We start from the raw sequence: 22,569 nt of genomic DNA on the forward strand, positions 1-22,569 counted from the left end.
CCGTTTGTCAAGATGACATTCCGCAAGATGACATCAGCTTGTGCCTGCGGTGTTGCCATTTCAAATTTTTTAGAAGCGGTTTAAGGAATAAGAATGTTAATTTTTTTTTTTTGCTTCGAAGATTTTAATTTCTACTTGTTATTTTTAATCTAGAATCTAACATCAATAAGTTAAATTAACATTATTATATGTGTTGATCTTAGAACATTGAAAAGCTAGACTTAATAAATAACAACTTTGTTTAAGTTCAAGATGTGCACAGGGGCAAGGAGGGTGTTTTCTTGACAAATATATTCATCGATTCTCTGTTGTCAAGCTTACACGCATTTTCAAAAGGGGAAATTTTTAGCTATATATCAACACATATCATAATAGTGAAAAAACTTACATTTAAATGATTTGATGCATGCAGCCGAGTGGGATTCTTTTACGAGGGTGAATCAAATATGAACCGGACTTTTCTGTTTAGCGCGCCATAGGTGAAGCGAGTGGCGCGACGTCCTGATATATGCTAGATAGGGATGTCAAGAGGAGGGGAGTCAGTCGGTTTGGCGCACCGGAGTAGATGAGCTGTTAGTAGCATCATGTCTGAACAAGAGGTACACACGTCTGTTGCGCAACGCGTTATTATAAAATTTTTGTCGCGTGAGGGCGTAAAACCTTCCGAAATTTTGCGTCGACTAACTGCACAGTTCGGTAATGAAACCTTATCAAGGACTCAAGTCTACGACTGGCACAAAAAATTTTCCGATGGCCGAGAGGTAGTGGAAAACGAGAGCCATGCACGCCGACCCAGGACAAGCATCAATGAGGCGAACATTCGTGCGATCCGTGAGCTGATTGAAGGTGACCGCCGCCTTACATTGTGGGAAATTGCTGCACACGTCGAAATATCATACGGAAGTGCTCAATCAATCATTTCAGAAAATTTGGGTTACCGCAAAGTGTGTGCAAGATGGGTTCCTCGCCTTTTGACGGAAGATCAGAAAGCAAACCGTCTTGCCGTGTGTGAAAGGCTTTTGGCACGATTTGAACACCCGCCTTACAGTCCCGATTTGTCACCATGTGACTACCACATGTTTGGGCCACTAAAAGAAGAATTGGGAGGTTATCACTTTGACGACGACGAAGGTGTGGAAACGTTTGTGCGCAATTGGTTACTGACACGACCAGCTTCATTCTTTGATGAAGGAATTAAAAAACTTCCGATCCGGTGGGAAAAATGCGTAAATAAGAGAGGAGATTATGTAGAAAAATAACATGTGTTCAAACTTTTATTTACTGTACCAATAAAATTACTAAAACCAAAGTCCGGTTCATATTTGATTCACCCTCGTAATTCAGAACTTCTTAACTATGTATACGATTAAAAAAAATTAAAATTCAACGTCTAAAAAACAAAATCAATGTTCTCTCCAAAACCACTAACAGCACACTAAACTTCCCTTTCGAACAAAACAAAATAACTAAGAAAGACGATGTGTTCAACTTAATAGCCACGGTCTGTAAGTTTGACAGATCTATTATAAATTTAAGTTTTGACAGTTCAATTTTTATATCTGAACGCCATAACACGCCTAACAATATTTACATGTTACTTTTACAAAAAACGAAAACAGTATGTTGAAGTAAGGTTTAAACTATAATTTTCACATCAAAGAAGGGATTTGGAACTGTTGGCGGTCGAGTGCGAGAACAACTTGACCTTTATCAATGATCTTCCATTAAAGGAGACACTCAGATCCCAGGCTGCTTCCTGTATTATTACATATCATAGGCGCAATAGCTTTTCTCTCTCGAGTGTTTCTCCTAATCTTAAGACGCTAGAAATCTTTACAGAATAAGATTACTACGAATAACTTGACCTTAACTAAAGCAGATGAAGGCAACTGTCTTGTGAGCTTGAAGAGGGTTCAATATGGTGAAAAAGTTGAAACCTTTTTCTCCACAGATAACCTTTGTCCTACTGACAAATTTTTTGTTAAATTTTAAAATATATTAAAACAAGTAAATGCAACTTTACAATATTTTAACATAAATAAATTTAAACTCACACCTATCAATCCGTCCATCCCTTTATTGTACGGCTTGCCCAAGATCCACAAGCATGATATGCCTATTCGTCCAGTGGTTTCTTATTGCGGCTCTTCATGTGACAAGCTGAGTCCTTGGCTTAATCACACCTTACTTTATCTCACTAAGTTTAAAAGTTCATTTTCTATCAAAAATTCCACTCAACTAGCTCAAGAGTTGAAAGATATCATTCTACTCGATTCATCTTTTCTAGTATCTTTTGACATTTCTAACCTCTTCCCTAGCATTTGTCCTGAGGACTGTTTACCTTTAGTTGCAGACTTACTTAAAAAAAATACTGATCTTGAGAAAGTCCATATTGACAACCTTTGTGTTCGCTACCCCGATCTTTGATCGTATGGTCGCAGGATACCATACTGAGTAGCCGCATAGCCTAAGTCGAGTAACTTTTGTGGTTGGAAAGGATTTGGCTATTTGTTCATTTTTAGTGCCGTACCAGAGTTGAAGCGAAGCAAAGGTAGTATTCCTACCAAAAGCGGAACGTGACTCGTAAACCCCATAAGTTTTCTACGAGATTCCCAGACCCCTCTTGTTTTTTACTAATTTTGACTACTTTGTAACATTTATTTATTTAGATTGAAATATAGATTTTTTATATCTACCTCACTTATTATATCTTATTCTATATAAAAATAAGGTCTTAAAAGCTAAGGCGGACTAAAACTAATACTAATAAATATGTGCAGTACAATATACACAATACTAATACTGTGATAACGGGAGGTTTAATTATATTTTATTAAAACAACTTATTTCTCGCGGGTCAATAAGTCCGTGACTTTTTGGATAAAAGACAGGTTTTTATATAAAATGTTATTTTATTTTTCAAGATAGTCTCCTTTGAGTTCTATACACTCAGCCCAACGTTTCCCCAATTTTTTTATCCCTTCGGAAAAATATGATTTGTCGAGGTTATCAAAATAGGCATTTGTTTGAGAGATGATTTCGTCGTTGGAGTCAAATCTCTTTCCGCCGAGCCATTTCTTTAAGTTTGAGAATAGGAAATAGTCACTGGGGGCTAAATCTGGAGAATAGGGCGAATGAGGAAGTAATTCGTTACCTAATTCATGGATTTTTGCCATGGAAACTGCACATGTGGGGACCCTTGCATTGTCCTGGTGGAAAAGAACTTTTTTTTGGCCAAATGTGGTCTTTTTTCTTTCAGTTCCTCATTAAATCTATCCAATAAGTTGATATAATATTCTCCATTGATTGTTTTCCCCTTTTGAAGATAGTCAATGTGGATTATACCGCGTGCATCCCAAAAAACGGTTGCCATGACTTTAGTGGCTGACAAACCCACCTTTGCCTTCATGGGCGTCGATTCAACCCGAGAAATCCACTGTTTTGACTGCTGTTTGGTCTCCGGCGTGTTGTGGTGGATCCACGTTTCGTCCACGGTGACGAAACGACGCAAAAATTCGTCCATATTGCGGTTGAATAACGCCAAACACTTCTGGGAAATTGTCACACGGTTGCGTTTGTGGTCGATTGTGAGCAAACGCGGAACCCATCTTGCGGAAAGCTTTCTCGTACCCAAATGATCATTCAAAATTGAAACTACTGAACCATGTGAGATGCCTATGGCTTCTCGACAATCTCTCTCACTTTCAATCTCCGATCGGCTAAAACCATATCGTGAATTTTTTCGATTGTTTTGATGTAGAGACCTCGACTGTACTTGTACGGCCACATCGAAATTCAGTAAACCACTTCTTTACCATGGAAATGGATGGTGCAGAGTCCCCAAAATATTTATCAAGCTTAGCTTTGGTTTGAGTGATGGTTTTTTTCCGTAAAAAATAATGCTTAATGAGCACACGAAATTCACTTTTTTCCATTTTCTTTTTCAATTTATTTTTTCAATTTAACTATAAATATTACAAACAAAACTTAGGTATTGCAATGGGTTTCAGCCTATCCCCTCTTTAAGCTGAAATGTTTATGTCAAACTTGGAAAATAAAAAAAAATAGTCCCCTCTTTCAACACATTTTCTTTATCAAACGATATGTGGATGATATCTTGCCATTTTTAAGGGTAGCCCCTCGGGTATTCAAAATTTTATTACGTTCTTAAACTCTTTACACTCATGCGTTAATTTTACTTTTGAAATTGAAACCAACGATCTTTAGCACAACTAACACGTATAAACAATAAGATCAAATTTTCACTATACCGTAAGCCTACATCCACTGACAGTACCATCCCTTATAACTCAAATAAACCTAATAGCTAGAAATTCGGAGCTTTCCATTCCCACTTTTCTAGACTTTTCTTGATTCCCCTAGATAAAGCTGACTTCAACATAGAGTTAAATATTATAAAACAAATAGCTTTAGCTAACATTAAGTTTCCTTTAAAATTAATAAATAAAATTTATTTTAAACATTTAAATAAAAATCTCATAATCAACTTTAATTCAAAATTTTGTTATCAACTGTAAGGACAAAATCTCGCCGGAACAAAAATCAGGAGTCTATCAGATAGGGTGCTCGAGTGACAATTGCAATATTACAATTACAACAATTGCAATAATTACACGTATCAGTGAACATTGTCGAGAGATTGAGAACAGCAAGAACCGAAATATTTGCCCTACAAGCATCAAATCTAACTTTGCAAGGAATGTTTATACTAACAACCACAGTTTTAACCCTGCTACTGACTTAAAGACTTAAAGCTTTTACATTTCTGCCGGAAAAGCAATAAACTTGATCTGTTGGAATGACTCGAAATAAATAAAGCTACACAAAACAACCACCATTACAGCGTTAATGATCAAGTACATATTTCTTGTACTCATTTTCTCAACTCAGTGTGTTTTAACTCTTAATAGTCTCTTAATATACCGTTTTTGCTCTTTACAATTTCTTTCATATAGTACTAATCCGTTGCTTTCCTTCTTCACAACGTACGAATCATTATGTTAACCGCCCCATCTAATATGTTCTCTACGAACCTTCTGCTTTCACCAAAAAATTGTAGTAACACACCATCAGGTACCATAGTAGAAATAGATATATGTTATTCTAAGCGCAAAAATAACATCTTCAAAGCAAAAAAAAAATTACCATTCTTATTCCTAAAACCACTACTAAAAAATTTGAAATGGCAACACCGTAGGCAAAAGCTGATATCATCTTGTCAAATTACATTTTGACAAACGGCTTTGTGTTTACATTCGGCATTTGTGAAGTTCTGTGTTTTTTCTTTAGTTTTGGTTAAAAAAGAAAAAAGGTTGAGTCATTTCAGTGTTTTTGTGAATTGTTACGATAGTACAAACTTGTGTCGTTTGTGCCGCACCATAGGAAAAAGGCGATCTTTTCACAATATATACCGATTTCACAAATAAATACCGATATTGTCATAACCTCAATTAATTTTATACAACCTTTCCAAAAGTATCGCGAAAATACCGGCCGGTAACAAATTATAATTAAAAGCAGTCTATGGTACGTTTATTATCATACATCATATTTATTATAGATATATTTTATAGTGAATCTCTATAATTATTTATCTCAAGCCCACACTAATAGTCAATTGTATAAAATTAAATTTAATTATGCTGCTACATAGTTTGCGTTTTTAAAATTGCATAAATTTTTATGCATTTTTTAACGCGGTAGTTTATGATTATATTAACTTTAATTTGTTTTAACAAACCTCTACTAATTGCTAAGACACGGTTACAGGCATTCTATGATACAATAGGTATAATTTGCTAAATATAAGTGGGTATGTTACATACTGAACCTAATCACCTATTTGATTTGTTAAATACAGCATGCTATTTTTAAGCTCAAACAAGCACATGAACACATTATAAGCTCTTACAATTATTCATGATTAAAATTTACATAGCTTAGCGCATTTTTTAATTCATAAACTTCTAGAATTGCATTCGTCATCTATAAGAAGACCATAAATTTAAGTTTCAAAACGCTATACCAAAATTTTAATAACATACTATTTTTGATCAAATTCATTTTACAATTGCAACGTCCTATAAATTTCCTCAACATTATATATTTATAATATATCCTCAACAGCCGATGTTGGTGGATCATCTAAAAAAAGAAGATCTTGTGGCGTTAACTTTACAGTGTTACTATTTTGCCAAGAGTTTGCAGACGGTAGCTCAGAATTATTGGAGGCTTGGGATTATTCAAAGGTTCACTTATGACTGGCTATTAAAAAATATAATCTTGATTATAACTATTAAATAAGAGGGCGCCACTTAGTTTTTTTTTTTTATAATTGAGAGAAAACTAAGAAAAAATACTTGGTATATAGGTTTCAGTTAACAATTAAATGACCCTGGATAAAGTAGATTTAAAGAGGATTTAGACAAAAAAAATATCTTAACAATACAACCAAATTATATTTACATCAAAGATAATATATACACCTCATTTTCTAATCTGTTAAATGTTAATAATTTATTATGAATTAAAATATGAATAATGTTGATATGATTAAATAAAATAAGTTTGTCAAAAGTAATATTTAAATTATGATTAAGCTACTAGGTAGATTTCAGCACTTGAAAAATAAATTGCAATTATTAAAGTTTTTAGTAAATATTTGTATTACGCAGGGAAAAGTTCATGAACCTTTTTACCTAAGGCATATCAGCCTTAACCGAGTTATATCTACTTAACTACCAAAAAAGGTACTGAAAAATACTGAACAAAAAATAACTAAAATTATAGATAGGAAATTGACGTATTAAATTATGATATTGATTAAATATTTATAGCAATAAATAGTATATTAATAAAAATTTAAATAAGTGAGACAAATCTATGGTTAATAACATTTAAATAAATGGAATAAACTGGCCTGTGTATTCCTCCAAGAAATGAACGGTTAGCCTTCAAAACCGAGGCTGTGAATGTATGCCATTTGTAGCTTAGCTATCCGGACTGGGAATATCTAATACTAGCTCTAGTTCTGGCTCCAACTTCACCGCTTTCAGCACTTTCTCGGAGCAATCAAAAGCCTGCAGCCATCAACAATTGAAGAAGAATAAAGAGGAAAAACGGAAAAGTAAAACCCTTGCTAAGTTTCAATATCTATCCATCAAAATCTCGGGCATCCTGCACCAGAATTATGAAATAAACAGTTCCCTAAAGGAACAAGATTAAGGACTATAAATTATAAACCATATTGGCCACTTCCTGCTTCACAAATTTCGGAAATAAAAAACTGGTCTTTTACGTGCGCTTCTACCTGCGACATGGGAACAAGTCCTCGAAAAATGGATGCAGTACCGACTAAATAAGTTACGACCCCACCTCTCGCCTGAGCTGTCAATGTCAATCCAATCAGAGAAAACATTAATTAAGACCAACCAGAAGAGTGACGGACCGTCAACAGAAAGCATGAATAATAAAACCAGGAGAGTGATGCGTTACAGTAGTAATGTGTCATTGACAGTGTGAATTTAAAGAAATATCGATAAAAGAAGTTGACTGAAATTATTAATATAATTATTGAAATTAATGAAATATCAATGGAGCGTTAGTGAACATAAGAAATAGAAAAATAAAACACTACAATCTTAATAAATACTTAAGACTAAGTTTCTTTAAAATAAAGATTCTTACCAGCGTAAGCAGTTGCTGGGTTATGAAAATGTCCACTAGGAAGGGTAGGTGCAGTAATTCCTTTGCTTTTAAGTAGTATTATCACTGACTATTATTTGAGATGGGCTCTATGACATGTACACCGACAACCAGTCTCTTGAATGATTAAAATGGTCTGAGAATAAATGACGGAAGGGCGGATATTTTGTAACGGTTGATTTTTGCTTAAACTATTTTATATATTAATCTAATTCCTTAAAAACAAAGTTTCTTAACTATTTAATCAAACCATTAAAAATTATCGAACTGTATATTACTATTTAATTCACAGCCATCCTGTATAAATAATATTCGTTTGAAAAGAATCCTGGTCTAGCATTCTTTGTACGCGTTCTTCGTTTTTTTTTGAGTACATTTTTTTTTGGGTTTTTCGCTCACGGTAAACCGCCGAGCATCGGTCATTTTCTGCCCAGATCCACTTCTGTGCAACTAGTACAGACTAAAATCGCTGTTTTGTGGCAATTTAACACTTTAGTAATTTTTGTTCCTTTGTGGATTAATAGCTACAAAATTAGCAAATTAAATGAATTATATCTCTGTAGGAGTTCTTTTGAAATTCATTTGCTGACTTTGGTCAGGATAAATGGTTTTGGACTTATAGTAGCATAGAAAATCTTTCGCTTAAATAAATCAATTTATATTGGAGAACTCGAAAGCTAAAACAATTTTATTAATTCTGTTGCTTTCCCATTGCTGAATTCTGAAAGTGTAAAAAAAAAAGTATATAAAAGCCACAAAATTCCACCATTGTGGTTGAAGGATAGGGTGAAAAGAAAGATCCAAAGCAGTTTTATTCTTCCTCGTTGGTCTCCGGTTTCCAGATTGGATAAAAGTTAGTTTGGTATAATAATAATAATAATAATAATAATAATAATAATAATAGACAGTTTATATTTCCTCATAAGATATTAGATATGCTCACTCATAGATATAAATAAGTTTACAAGATAAATACAAAGAAAAAGAAATCCATCAGTGTATATTAATTCAGCATGTAACTGTAAAGAGGAAATAAAGGTCATGTTTCAGCTACCCTCAAAAGAAGGAGCTGTTAAGACCTTGAATATTACACTTATAATTTAAAAAAAAAAATCGCGAACCGCATTATAAACTGTACGAGTAGCATGCATACCCTACATCCATAACTAACCGAAAAGAAAAGAAATCTCAATTAGCCTAGCTTACTTATTATTTACTAATAAGAGGCAGGAAAGGAGGAACGAGGGGTACAGGTATATTAACTATATTTCTGTTGTAGACTCTTATAGTAGAGAAAAATATACATATAAAAATTTATATTTCCAAACGCGCGCCAGATCCAAACACGGAATCCCGACACAAAAGAGAGCAAAACCAGGGCGACTGATTTACCAGAGATGTCAGTATTAAAAAGAAATAACATAAATTATTTCAATGCATTAAATATTATTTTGTTTAGATGAAAGAACCATTTTTATTGATTTTTTAAAAGCCGATGTAGATTTAGAAAAATCCCAAATTTTGTTTTTATTAATTTTGGACACAATATTGTAAGAAAATGACTTTTTAAAGATTTCTTTCTTATGTAAAGGTATAGACAAAAGGTCATGTCTGCGAATATTTATATTGTGAACGTCAGTACGGTATCTGAGCTTATTATAGAGATATGTATTATAGAGATATGGATTTAACATATTAAGCCATTTAAGATCGACTAATTTATGTGATACCCTTTCCCTACGTCTAATTCCACAAATAAACCTTATGCACGAGTTCTATAATTTTTGAATTCTTGCAGAGTTGGCGTAGTCTAAAAATGGTCCATATACTGTATCTGCATAATTAAAATGGGATAGAATTAATGAGTCGCATAAAAATTTTTTTGTTTCTTTTGACAAATAAGATCTATGCTTGTAAAGTTTTTTTAGCATTGAAAATCCTTACTTAAGACAACTTGTAATGTGATCTGTGAACTTTAGCTTGACGTCTATGATTAGGCCTAGAGTTTTAGTTGAGACATGAAAAGGGATAAGTTCTCCATTAAGAATTAGCTGGACATGATCCAAAACCGCCCTTCTGCTATTATCACCACAAAATAACATTGCCACGCTCTTGGCTGGATTCACTTTAAGAGAATGATCTGTCGAGACTCTATTTACTAGAGCAAGGTCAGCATTCAAACAAAAATTAGCTCTTTCAATATTACTAGCATTAAATGACAAATATAATTGTGTGTCGTCGGCGTAGAGATGGTATTTACAGAATTGCAATTTATCCATAAAAGCCGACGTAAAAATGCTATACAACAAAGGACCCAGAATGCTACCCTGTGGGACGCCAGACCTTACTATTGCCACCCTAGACTTATCTTCTCCAATTGAAACTCGTTGTATTCTATTACTTAAAAAAGATAAAATTAATTTAGTAGCTGTAGTATTAAAACCGAAATAATGTAAAATATTAATCAAAAGTTCGTGATTTAGCATATCAAATGCTTTAGAGTAATCAAGCTGTATTAAAATCATTGCATCACCCCTGTCCAAACTGGCGACAACCTCATCAGTGACGTCAGTAAGAGCGGTAACACAGCTAAATCCCTTTCGAAATCCCGACTGTTTTTGTAATATAATATTCTTATCAGTAACATAGGCGGTAATTTGTTTTTCCATTACTTTTTCCAAGATTTTTGAAAGGGCTGGTAAAATTGAAATTGATCTAAGTTCGCCATAATTTAAGGGATTATTTTTTTTAGGAAGTCGCAAAATAAAAGCAGATTTCCAAGATTTTGGAAAGTACGAGTTTAACAAACAACTATTTATAATATGGGTAATAAAGGGTACTATAAATGGACAAAAAAGAATTATTAATGTTGTGTTTAAATTATCAGGCCCAAACGCCTTAGATTTAAGTTTAATAATTAAATTTGATACTAAATTTTCATCCACTGGTGTAAAAGAAAATAATGGTGGAAACTTCTGATTAGATTTATAGAAATTGTATGATGAAGTTCCAGATATGTCCAGTTATTTGATGGTGTCCTCGATTCCTTGAGTCTGTTGTGGTGTCCCAGGCTCCCAGGTAAGTCGTTTTTTTGTAAATTTGGTGCAGCCTGAATGCTGAAAACAAAAGATTAATATATATTTTTTTTTGTAATTTAAATTAAGGCTATAATTGAAAACTAACCTATTTTTACTTACCGTGTCCAAAGTGTAATTTTTGCAAGTGTTAATTTTATTCAAAAGTAGTGCTTAAAATATTTCTTATCGACACAAAAGGTGTGATAACACAGTTTTTTTATTTTTTATATCGGCAGAAGTGTAAACCAAATTGTGATCACAATAAGGTGGGTTTATCTTCGTTGTTTTTTCTTTAAAAGCTTTATTAAGTGATACCATAGTATAATAGCTCGTTTTTTTAGTAGTGTTGATATTTTCATAACCTTACGGTTTTTCCCCCTATTAAAGTTATATAATTAACAACCTAAATTTGAATTAAATTTACCTGTCATTTGAAAATAAATTTTAAAGCTTTTATTTGACCCTAATTTCCAGAGGCAGAGCCACAGATGTAAATAGCTCCGCACCTATAGAATTTAAGTAAAGGGCCACACAATACTTACTATAAAAACTACTGCACACAATAAAGACCCAAGTCACAGATGTAAATAATAGCACAGATTTAACTAGCTACGCTCGTAGCTAGTTAAATCTGTGATAATAGTTATAGTTAAATCCGCACTCGTGCGGAGCTATTTACATCTGTGGCAGAGCTTTTAGAGGACTTATAATTCGTAAATACTTGAAATTGGTAATTTATACAGAATACAGGGTGTTCGAAAAATAGATGGAGATATTTCAATGGGTGATTCCTTGTAAAAAAATATGAGAAAAAGTTTTTATAAACATGGGTCCGGAAATGCACAGTTTTCAAGATCCAGGGTGATACATTTTTTTTTAAATATTATTTTTTTATTAATATTACAAAAAAATTTTTACTCGATTCTTTTAACATTTGGCAGTATTACTTGTTGTATTAAGAGGCTAATGTAGCCCTAATTAGATTAAAATTATAAGGTCCAGTGGCGTCTTGGGGGACATCTCAGCAAATATTATTGGCAAAAAAATGTACGCCACTGCCTTTTTTTCAACATTAATATTTGTTGTTTGATTAACCCTTTCAGGACCAGTGGTTAGCTGAGCTAACCACAATTTATTAAATTTGTACGTAAACGTCTAGCGGTCATTTGATCTAACCACAATGCATAGTGTGTTGTCTAAGTAGTATATTATATGGAAGTATTACATGCATGCTCTAGATGGCAATAAATTCGGTTTTTATTTCGATATTTGGTTAGTGTAAAACATATTTTCTTTATAATTATTTGTTAGAAATTAATTGTTTTGATAATTATCATCGATTTGTTATGCCCATTACTTTTATTTTTGTAAAACAAATATGTGGTATCCCGGTCTAACCACCAGGCATCAGTAAATCTGAGAGGTTTCAGAAAAGTTTAAGTGTGTTTAAGTTTAAGTGGTGTCTTCCGTTACCGAAGATGATATTTGTGACGGTGAGGACATTTTGGATATTATGGCAATGGATGTTGATATATTAGAAGATGTCGAGGAACAGCAAGATATACCTGCAGCTATAGTTATACCGAACTATGAATGGGAATCTGAAGATGAGGTTCCTTTGGCGCAATTACAGTTATAGCTTAGAAATACTACAATACAGTGGACAAAGCAGACAACATTTTGTACACAGGTTGACCCATTTACTGAAAATACTGGATCCGTTATACCATCTAGATTTAGAAAGTCCTACTGATATTTTTTTGCATTTGTTTTCGTTGAATCTGATCGAAAAAATTGTACTCGAAACTAACCTTTATGCCGTTCAAAAACAAGGTGGCAATTGAAGTTCATTTTTGCCAACAACTTCAGTTGAAATAAAAGTGTTCCTTGGTCTGAACCTTCTGATGGGATTAAAACCTATACCCAGCTATCGTGATTATTGGTCGTCCAGAATTGAACTTTAAGATGATTATATTGAAGAAAACCACCTATTTTTAAATTATATGCGTAGTATGGTATATTCGTTTGTATTTGGGATTCAGCATGTCATGTTGCTTATTGCGTTGTTTGTCGAAAATCTTTTTAATTTTTTTGATTGTATAACGACAGCCCTATTCATGCGCCGAGGGTTATTTGTGTTAGCATTTCTGGGCGTTGCTTTCCGGAGATGTTTCGGTCGCGTGGTGAGGGAACGGCAGAAAGTAAAACACAGCCATCGAGGGTACTACCACAGATGTAAATAGCTCCGCACGAGCTATTTACATCTGTGGTACTACTTTAAAAAAAATTTATTGATTTAATTTGTGTTAAAGTGGTTTTCTGAAGATTTTCTACAGGTTAGTAAATTTAAAACTTATTAGTTTATTTTTTATTGACAATGTGTAAATATATTTTTATTAATGTTTATAAATTTAATATTTTACTTTAGATTGTAGGCAGCAGGCCTATATTTTGCAGGATTTTCGGTATCGTTATCTTTTGGCAGCAAATATGTTAGTCCTTGCGCAATGTAAGTTGGTATTGTGGTTGGTTCCTGCAAAAATCTGTTGAAATGACGAGCTAAATGTGTATGAGTGTATTTAAACCGTTTGTACCAAAAGTTATGAATTCGGTCGTTACCAGCTGCTTTCCAGTTAAAAGAATAGCTCAGGAGATTATTATTTATTATTATTATTATTATTATTATTTATTTTTGCCTTGCGGCAATCACACTCCCGTTTTACGGGGAACATTCACTTATCCCGGATATCGAAGATATCAAAAGGATTAAGCTCTGAGGGGACCCTTTCCAGGTTGTCGGGCCCTGGATGGTGTTCGGTCTTCTGTACCCATGAACTTTCTGACGACCCGTCCTGTCTCCAGTAGCACCGCTTTTTGCATGTTTTTGTAGTGGTGCTCACTTAGTCCCAGTTGTTTGAGGTTCTCTACAAGGGTTTTTGGTATAAGTCCAGTTGACGAGATTATTATCGGAATTGTTTGAACATGCTCCATCTCCCATTGCCGTCTGATTTGCCTTTCAAGATCTCGATATTTGATGATTTTTTGTTCTATTTTCCTTGGAGGTTATTGTTATTAGGTATAGCAACGTCAATCAGCGTGGTTCTCCTTAGTCGCTTATCCACCAGGATAAGATCTGGTCTATTGTTGACAGTTCTTTGGTCGGTGAGAACAGTTCGGTCCCAGTACAATTTATACTCGCCATTTTCAAGAACTGGCTCTGGAGTATAATTGTAATATGGAACTTTGTCCGTCCTCAAGAGGTTCAGTTTAACTGCAAGTTCTTGGTGCAGTATTTTTCCCACGCAGTCATGACGTGCCTTATACTCAGTTTGGGCAAACGTTTGACATCGTCCCGTTATGTGTTGGATGGATTCTGTCACTTGGCATCCATATCGACATTTGTCACTCTGTACTGAAGGATCCGAAATAATGCACTTCAAGTAGTTTCTAGTTGGAATAACTTCGTCTTGTATGGCCAAGAGGAAACCTTCCGTTTCGGGAAACAGTTGTCCTGAAGTTAACCAGTAGTTCGACGCGTTGGTGTCGACATGTCCCTGGCTAACCTCATTGACGTGTCTCCCGGGCAGTGGTTTTTGTGCCCATGATCGATGTTTTTCTTCATCAGTGACGTGGTGACTTTCGATTTCGCGATTCTTTAGCTTCAGAGGTGTAGAGTCATCGACCTCGCATATAGCACGGTGCAGAGCGGACGATCTAGCCTTTTCATGAAAGAAATTTCTCAGAACTGAAATTTGTCGGTCTAACTGTTTGCCAATGTCTGCCAATCCTCTACCTCCCTGATGTCTTGGTAGCGTAGTTCTTTCTGTGGCACTTCGAGGGTGGTGTTTTTGAGCCTTAGTCAATAATGTTCGTGCCTTCCGTTGCAAGTTCTGGATGTCCGTCTTGCTCCATCCCACAATTCCAAAGGAATATGTTAGTGCTGTACAGGCATAGGTATTCAACGCCTTAAATAGATTCTTACTGTTGAGGCTCGTTTTCACTATGTGCTTTACTCTTGTTGTAAACTCAGCAGTGAGTTTATCTTTCATTGTTCGGTGGTCTATTCGCGCTGCCTGCACCATTCCCAGGTATTTGTATGTATCACCCTCTTCCATGGCATCTATAGTTTGGCCATCCTGCATCTCGAAGGATCCCGGCTGCATCTTTCCTCGTACAATGTTGTTAATACGACACTTATCCAGCCCAAACCTCATTCCGATATCAGCAGAGAATTCCTCCACGATGTTCAGCATCTAATCATTATTATTATTATTATTATTATTATTATTATTATTATTATTATTATTATTATTATTATTATTATATTACATTTTCTTTATTTATTTGTGTCTACATGTATTGATAATTATATAGTTTTGTACCATTAGACGAACTATATTAATGCACTACAATAACCATATTCAAAATTTATGCGGTTTGTCTGAGACCACATGCTTGGGGTAACAGAAATCGATTCGCGTTTTCACTTAACTTTTGCATTTGGGTAATGAGTAATTTCTGATTATATTAAAAGGTTGCCAAAACAATTTTTTATTCATATATTTTTTTGCTTTCAGGTATGGTGGTAGGTGCGTTATTTTTTAATAAAATAACAGATATCATAGGCAGAAAATTGACATTGCTCCTAGTATCAGTTCCGCATCTAATCTGTTGGTTAATAATATATTTTGCGAAGAACGCTACCGCTTTTTTCATATCCAGGATAATTGCAGGAATTGGTGATGCGGCATTATTTGCTTCTTTACCTGTTTATGTGGGAGAAATATCTACTCCAAAAGTGAGAGGTTTTTGGGGAAACTTCAATACATTTTGTCACTATGGAGGACAATTTCTTGTAACAATAATTGGTAAGTGGATGATCGGCAGTTATTAAAAATTATTCAATATTCTTCTTATTTAATAAGTTACCGAATATTTAAAATTTGAATTTTTGAAAATGTAGTAAAACAAGACCAAGTATACTAACTCTAATAGGATTAAGATTAATTAAAACCTATGACTTGGAAGGGTCTTTTGGATCATAGAAATAGTAAAAGTTTATCTAACAGCTGACTTATACTTAGTATTTTTTTCAGAAAATATTGTTAATGGCTCCTGGGAATACATTTTAAATAAATAATAAATAAATACGTCATCTAATAGGAATAATAAAAAATACATGATCTTAGTCTAGCAACTAATTTTTTTCAATAAATAAAATATGTGAAACGTTTCTTATTGACAAATATAAATTCATTGTTTAAGTTTGATTAAATACTTAGTTAGGAACATACCAAGAATGAGACCTACTAATTAACAAAATCATTCAAATGTTTGTAGAAATATTCTTTTTTTTTTATGGTAAACACAAGCACAAGAGGAAAGTCCTATGTGACTCTTGGAGTGGTGCTTGCGCGAAGATATTTGTGGGCATTTATCTTGAATCGCTGTAGGTTGTATGCGTCGGAAAATATGTGAGGTGGAAGCCCGTTCCACAAAGAAGGTGTTCTCCAGATGAATGAGTCCCGATACAGCGACGTCCTTGGGGTAGGCAGGTGGACTCGATGTTGATGAGCCGCAACTGCTAGACGCGTTCTTCTTGCGGGAACAGCCCTGGGTGGAATCAGGCCTTCCAGCTCAGAGGAGCACTTACCGTAATAATAACGGTAGAATAAACAGAGATCAGCCACCCTTCTCCTGTGCTCCAGACTATCCAGACTCTTTGTCAGTTCTGGTTTGTCGATAAGACGAATAGCCCTCTTCTGTATAGAATCCAGCAGGTTTAAACTATGCTTGGGTGCAGAGCTCCAGACATGCGAGCAATACTCAAGGGAAGGGCGTATTTGAGCCTTATAAAGAGTCAGCAGCTGTTCTGGTATATACAGTTTTTTCGTTTTGAAAAGCACTCCGAGTTTTATGGAAGCCGCCCTGGCGACCTCGGCAACGTGTTTATGCCAGGACACGCTGTTGGTGACCTCGACTTCTAGAAGATGTAAAGATGATTTCATTGGCAATGTTTTCCCTACCATAACCAGCTCCGGGCCACCAAGGTTAGTCTTCATCGTAAATTCTGCAGCCTGCGTTTTTTTAGCGTTAAAATTGACCAAATTGTTATCGCCCCACTCCAAGATTGTTCTAATATCGTTGTTGGTTGAAGCTACTTGTTGCTGCCTAAGATTCTAAGAACTTGCGGCTGTCGTTGGTTTAGCGGACTTAAATGTGGAAATAAGTGTGCTATCGTCTGCAAAGCTGTAGATTGGATTGACAGTGGTTCCTAGCAAATCGTTGATATATATCAAGAAAAGGGTGAGGGATAGAATGCATTCTTGAGGGACTCCAGCGTTAATATTAAATTTGTCGGAGAGGTATCCATCGACGGCTACTTGAATTATTCGTTGTTCAAAAAAACTTTTGATCCAATTCAATAATGAGTTTTGTATGCCGATTGAGGTGAGCTTGGTTAGTAGTCCCTCATGCCATACTCTGTCAAATGCCTTAATGTCAATTATATGTCAAGAGCGACTGAGCGGGACTCGCCGTGCTTCTCCATGGCCTCCGTCCACAAGTGTGTGACGTAGGCCAGAAAATCGCCGGTGGATCTAAGCTTTCGGAAGCCGTATTGATGATCGCTGATTAGTCCAGATGATTCCAGATATCTTAACAGTTGTTGGTTGACTGCTTTCTCCATAATCTTCGATATTACTGGAACTAGTGCAATCGGGCGGTAATTGGAGGGCATCGTCTTTTTACTCTTTTTGGGTACAGCTTGCACTCGAGCAGTTTTCCAGCTTGTTGGAAATTGGCCCTGCTTATACGATGCCGTGAACAGTCTACATAAGGGAGGAGTCAATTCGTCTGCACAACGTTTTAGTATTAGGGCTGGAATTCCATCGAGTCCAGAAGCTTTGTTGGTGTCTACGCTTTTAAGAATTTTATTTATAATTCGTTGGGGAAACGAAATTTCTCCCATCGATGAATTTACCCTTGGCAAATATGGCGGTGTTTTGCCTTGCGAGTGCAGAGTAGAATTGGACGCGAAGAGTTTACCCAGTAAGTTGGCTTTTTCCCTTGCTGTTACCGCGATAGAACCATCATCTGCTGTTAGGGGTGGCAAGGCCGACTTAGCAAATCCTTGACTAACGGCTTTCGATACCGACCAGAAAGATCTTGTGTCATTTGGGCAGTTTAGCAGTTTGTTTTTGATCCTGTTGTTGTGACTCTCTTTGCATTCATCAATAATTCGCTTGCAGCTATTTCTGGAGGCTAAAAAGTTCCTCTGATTTTCGATGGAAGGATGCTGACGCCATTTGCGATATGCTGCGTTTTTAGTGTTTACTGCCTTTTTGCAATTCAGGTTGAACCATTGCTTGTTGTTTGATCCACATTTAGTAGAAAAAGGGATATAAGCTTCCATTCCTGCCAAGATCGTCTCTGAAATTTGGTTTGCACATTCTGAGATGTTATTGGTTCTAAAGCAGACTTCTTTCCAAAGGAATACCTTCCGCGGCATCGGAGGATCCTGCGTTTTAACCTCCAACTGGCAAGAAACTGTTATCAATTTGTGGTCCGATATTCCTAGGGGGGCATGTACTGATACTGTGTACGAGTCAGGGTCTGAAGCCAAGACCAGATCTAGGAGACTCGCGAACTCGCCGTCTCGATCGGGAATTCTGGTAGATTCCTCCACAAGCTGCGTAAGCCCGCATATGGTGGCAAATAGCTCAGCTTCTCGTTCTTCATCGTCGTTCTTGTTGCAGAAGCGCAGCCAGTTGATATTGTGAACGTTAAAATCACCCATGATGATGATCTGTGTTTGGGTAGTCAATTTGCAGATGGTTAATGCAATCAACCGGGTTCAAAAAGAGCCGTCTATATTGGGTGTCGCTTGGTGGTCTGTAGATACAGCAGATACATTTCTTGGCACCACTGGCTATTATTTTAAACCACATGGCGTTGAAGTCCGCAGGTTCAAGCGTTTCCTCCCGCTGGCAACTCAAATCGTTCTTGACAAATACTGCCAATTCAAAGTTTAGTCGAAATCGGGTGTGCAGATCGTATCCAGGATAAATGAGGTGAACATTTGTTGTTGAAGGTTTCACCTTTGTTTCTGCCAATGCCAGAATGTGAAGCTTATTTGATTGCAGGTATTGGTGTACTGCATTAATATTGGTGTTTAGGCCTCTAATGTTGCAGAAATTGATTTTTAGGCTTTTTGATCCGCCTGATGGACCCTCCCGACCAGCCTCCGCCCGGAGATCCGAATGGGAGGCGAGTTTACCTCCGGAAAGTTTTGGTCGTGAGGGCGCCATCATGCATTTACTTTTCTTCTCCACTTCCCCTTTGGAAACCGGACACATCGACATGGCGGCGAAACGTGAGTTCCATGGAACCACTTCACGCCGCCTAAGTCCTATGTGGTGGTATTGAGCCGGGCGATGCAAGTGGACAACATCTACCACCAAATTCATGAAAACTACAAAATTATTTCGAAATTAAACGCTCTTTGATTCCCAGCTTAAAGCTTTGAATGAATCTTATGTGCAGAGATAATTTATTATAAAACATCCATATTTATACAATAAAAGGAATAAATATTTAGATTATTACTGTTTAAATCAAAACGGACATTTTCGAAGACTAAGTAATTCCCTCTGCTGGTTTCTACGTGAAGTATGGAAACAAAAAAATGTAAGCAAGGGATCAGTTCAGTTCTTTAGTGTCGATTTTAAAGTGTCCTTATAATATACCGTTGAAGACAAAAAAATCCTGCTTGTTGAGGCAGCATATCTCCAAATCCATATATACCATATGAGATCCTAGAACAGAAGATATAGCAAGTAGGAAGCGAATGGATATTGGAAAAACAAATATCCTTTAAATACTACATACAAAAAATATACTTTTTTCCACTTTTTGCTTAAATGGTGGCGGAAATACCTAGAACTATCGGTACTGGTCCGATGTAAATCCACACTGGATGAGGGAAGGACATACAAAATTCAATCGAAAAATAAACGTGTGAGTTGGCGTTGTTGGTGACGTTATTATCTGTCCTTTCTTGTTTGAAGAGTATTTAACAGGTGAGAGATACCTTAGTTTTTTAGAAATGAAACTTGTTCCAGCTCTGCTACACTTTTCTCCGATATAGAACGTCCGGATTTGCCACACCATAACATCTGGTTCCAACAAAATGGTGCTCCTTCGATTTTGCTGTAGAAGTTTGAACTTATTTGCATGAAACTTTCCCAAATAGGTGGATTGAAAAGAACGATGTTATTAAGTAGCCACCAAGACCACCTGATCTAACACCCCTAGACTTTTTTTATGGGGATACCTTAAAAGTGAAGGATTTAAAAGCCAACCGGCAAATCTAGATGATTTAAAGCAACACATCCGTCAAGAAATACATCGAATAACACCCGAAATGGTTCAAAATGTGCACCAGGAATTTGTAGATCGATTAGGCTATGTTCAGTTGACTAATGGAGGACATTTCAAACATTTGCTGAAACATAATTATTTTTAAGTTCACGCTTACTTTTCCTTTTATTTATGGCGTTCTTTCAATTTTAAATAAGAAAACTCTAAAAGGCTTAGACTTAGGTATAGCACAAGCTGCATAAAAAATGTTTTGAATTGTAAGAGCAATCCAAAATTGCAATAAAAAAATTGGGTTGCAATTTGAAAAAAAAATTTACGAGTTAATGAATTTATTCCTTACTTTACGATCCACTTCTATATCATATTTATAAGTGTAACAAGTGTAAATAAATGAAGAGTAACTTTTTTCTTTTAAATTGAAAGAAGTATAATGTTAAAAATATATTTTACCATTTCACTGTTTCACCTGTTCTCAATAAATAATTCTAGTCAATAACGAATGCCGTCTATAACAGGTTCTATGAAACTATACAGGTATTCTGATTCTGAATTCTTCCTAGATCCACACAGTTTTCGATCTGGTTTCTTTTTTATTATATAATAATTTTAGTTTTTTTCAAATAGGGTTTTAATTTTTATATTTTATTAAAAAAAATTTAGTTATAATATATTCACTTAAATATTTTAAATTAAAGTAAAAATTGATTTTTTCGGTCAATTTGTGATTTAAATATTTCCGCATGTTTTTCGTATAAGGTGCAATTTGTCTGCAAAGTAATAAAATATCTTAATAAGTATTTTTTATTTCTTTAATACATTATCAAGAACTATTCAATCCATTAAACCAGAAAAATAACAGAAAGTAACATTAATGTCGCCTTATTGATTGTCGTATGGGCGATAATAAATATTCCTGTTATATTTCTAATTACCTTATGGTCGGCTATAATTTGATTCTGTCGGTCATCAACATTTTAAACGGGAGTGGCATAAACTAACAATTTAGTAAAAAGTCTAGAGGATTTAAATCCGGCGATCGAGCAGGTCAATGTTTCCATATATGTTTTTCCATCTCAGTGAGAAGGTTTATTATTTTCATCAGAGGCAATAGTTCTCAACAACAACCCATTTTATTCACATAAACCCCTTTTTACACTTTAGGTTAGATTATAGCTTATGGATATTCAATACTTCACTTCAATCAGATTGAATTTAAATGAAAATAATTAAATAAATATACCACAGGGAAAATTCATAAACCTTGTTTAGTGGGTGTATTATTAAAATTACTACCAAAATATGGAATTTTTAGGTAATATCCAACAGTTTGACAGTATTTAAAAGTTAATTGTATGGGAAATAGTACATATTAATAAATTATTTACAAATAGAAAATATAAGCACGCATTTTATGCATAAAAGACGTTTTTTTAATTAACGATTACACCCAAACGGTAAGATTGACAGCAAAAGTCATGGAGGAATTTTTCGTTTATAATTGATTGATAATTAAGACAAAATCATAATTTTTTTCGTAAGTCAATGGCGTAGTATTTTTTTTGTAAAATTGTATTAACAATTCATCATAGCTACGCTACTGGTTGCTAAAAAAAAGTAGGTGAACATCTAAAAAATTTGTTTTTATACCATAATATCCTGTGCCAAAATTCAGTTCAATATTTTAAACCGTATTTGAAAAATTTATTAAAAACGAAAAAAAAAATAAAACTTTAACACCCTGTATATAACATACATCTATCGCATTTATTAATTTGAATATTATTATAAAATAATTCATATCCTGAAGTCTGAAAATTATTTTCATAATGAATTAAGTGAGTTTCTGATATCGCTATAATATCAAAATTAATATTGCTAGAGCCTAAGCATGTTAGAAGACTATCGAAATTTTTTCCTATACTACAGATGTTAATATGTATGATATTAAAGTCATTAATTGTAAAGCTGAGATTCGAAATATTTTTATAGTACTCACAGTTTGGTAACAGATAAACATCCAATAATGTATTTTGGTCAGCCATTTAATAATATAAAGCAAAGTAAATTAGTATATGCCTATAAAAAGGTATGTGTAACGTGTGGCTTTACGCCATTAGTTTATTTATAACATCATCAGAATTAATTAAAATGGCTTTATTACCTTCCTCTTTACGTGCAAGTATTTTCCCGTTCTTATGCCATATATATTTAAATCCTACATCTTTTAGTCTTTTGGCTGATTTGAAAAGAGTATATACGTCTCTGGTAAGCTCTTCATTTATAAAAATAGGAGTATCGTATGCGCTTAGTCCGGATATTTTTTGTGGGATTTTTCCTTTTGAGAACGAGCGGTAAGGATACGATTTTTTATGTCTATGTTAGTAAA

The 22,569-nt window shown here is 34.8% G+C and overlaps 1 protein-coding gene across 2 annotated transcripts in view; it reads left to right on the plus strand.

The window, feature by feature from the left end:
* LOC126734596 (facilitated trehalose transporter Tret1-like) overlaps positions 1-22,569 on the plus strand; it is an 89,689-nt gene that overhangs the window by 21,239 nt on the left and 45,881 nt on the right. The window contains exon 3 of one of the 2 annotated variants that reach the window (XM_050438288.1): positions 15,380-15,670. The exons of the other annotated variant lie outside the window; for it this stretch is intronic. Coding sequence (XP_050294245.1) covers positions 15,380-15,670 — 291 coding nt within the window. The remainder of the gene's footprint in view (positions 1-15,379; positions 15,671-22,569) is intronic. 2 annotated transcript variants of the gene reach the window in all.

Source organism: Anthonomus grandis, chromosome 3, assembly GCF_022605725.1.
Source record: "Anthonomus grandis grandis chromosome 3, icAntGran1.3, whole genome shotgun sequence".
Classification (NCBI taxonomy): Eukaryota; Metazoa; Arthropoda; class Insecta; order Coleoptera; family Curculionidae; genus Anthonomus; species Anthonomus grandis.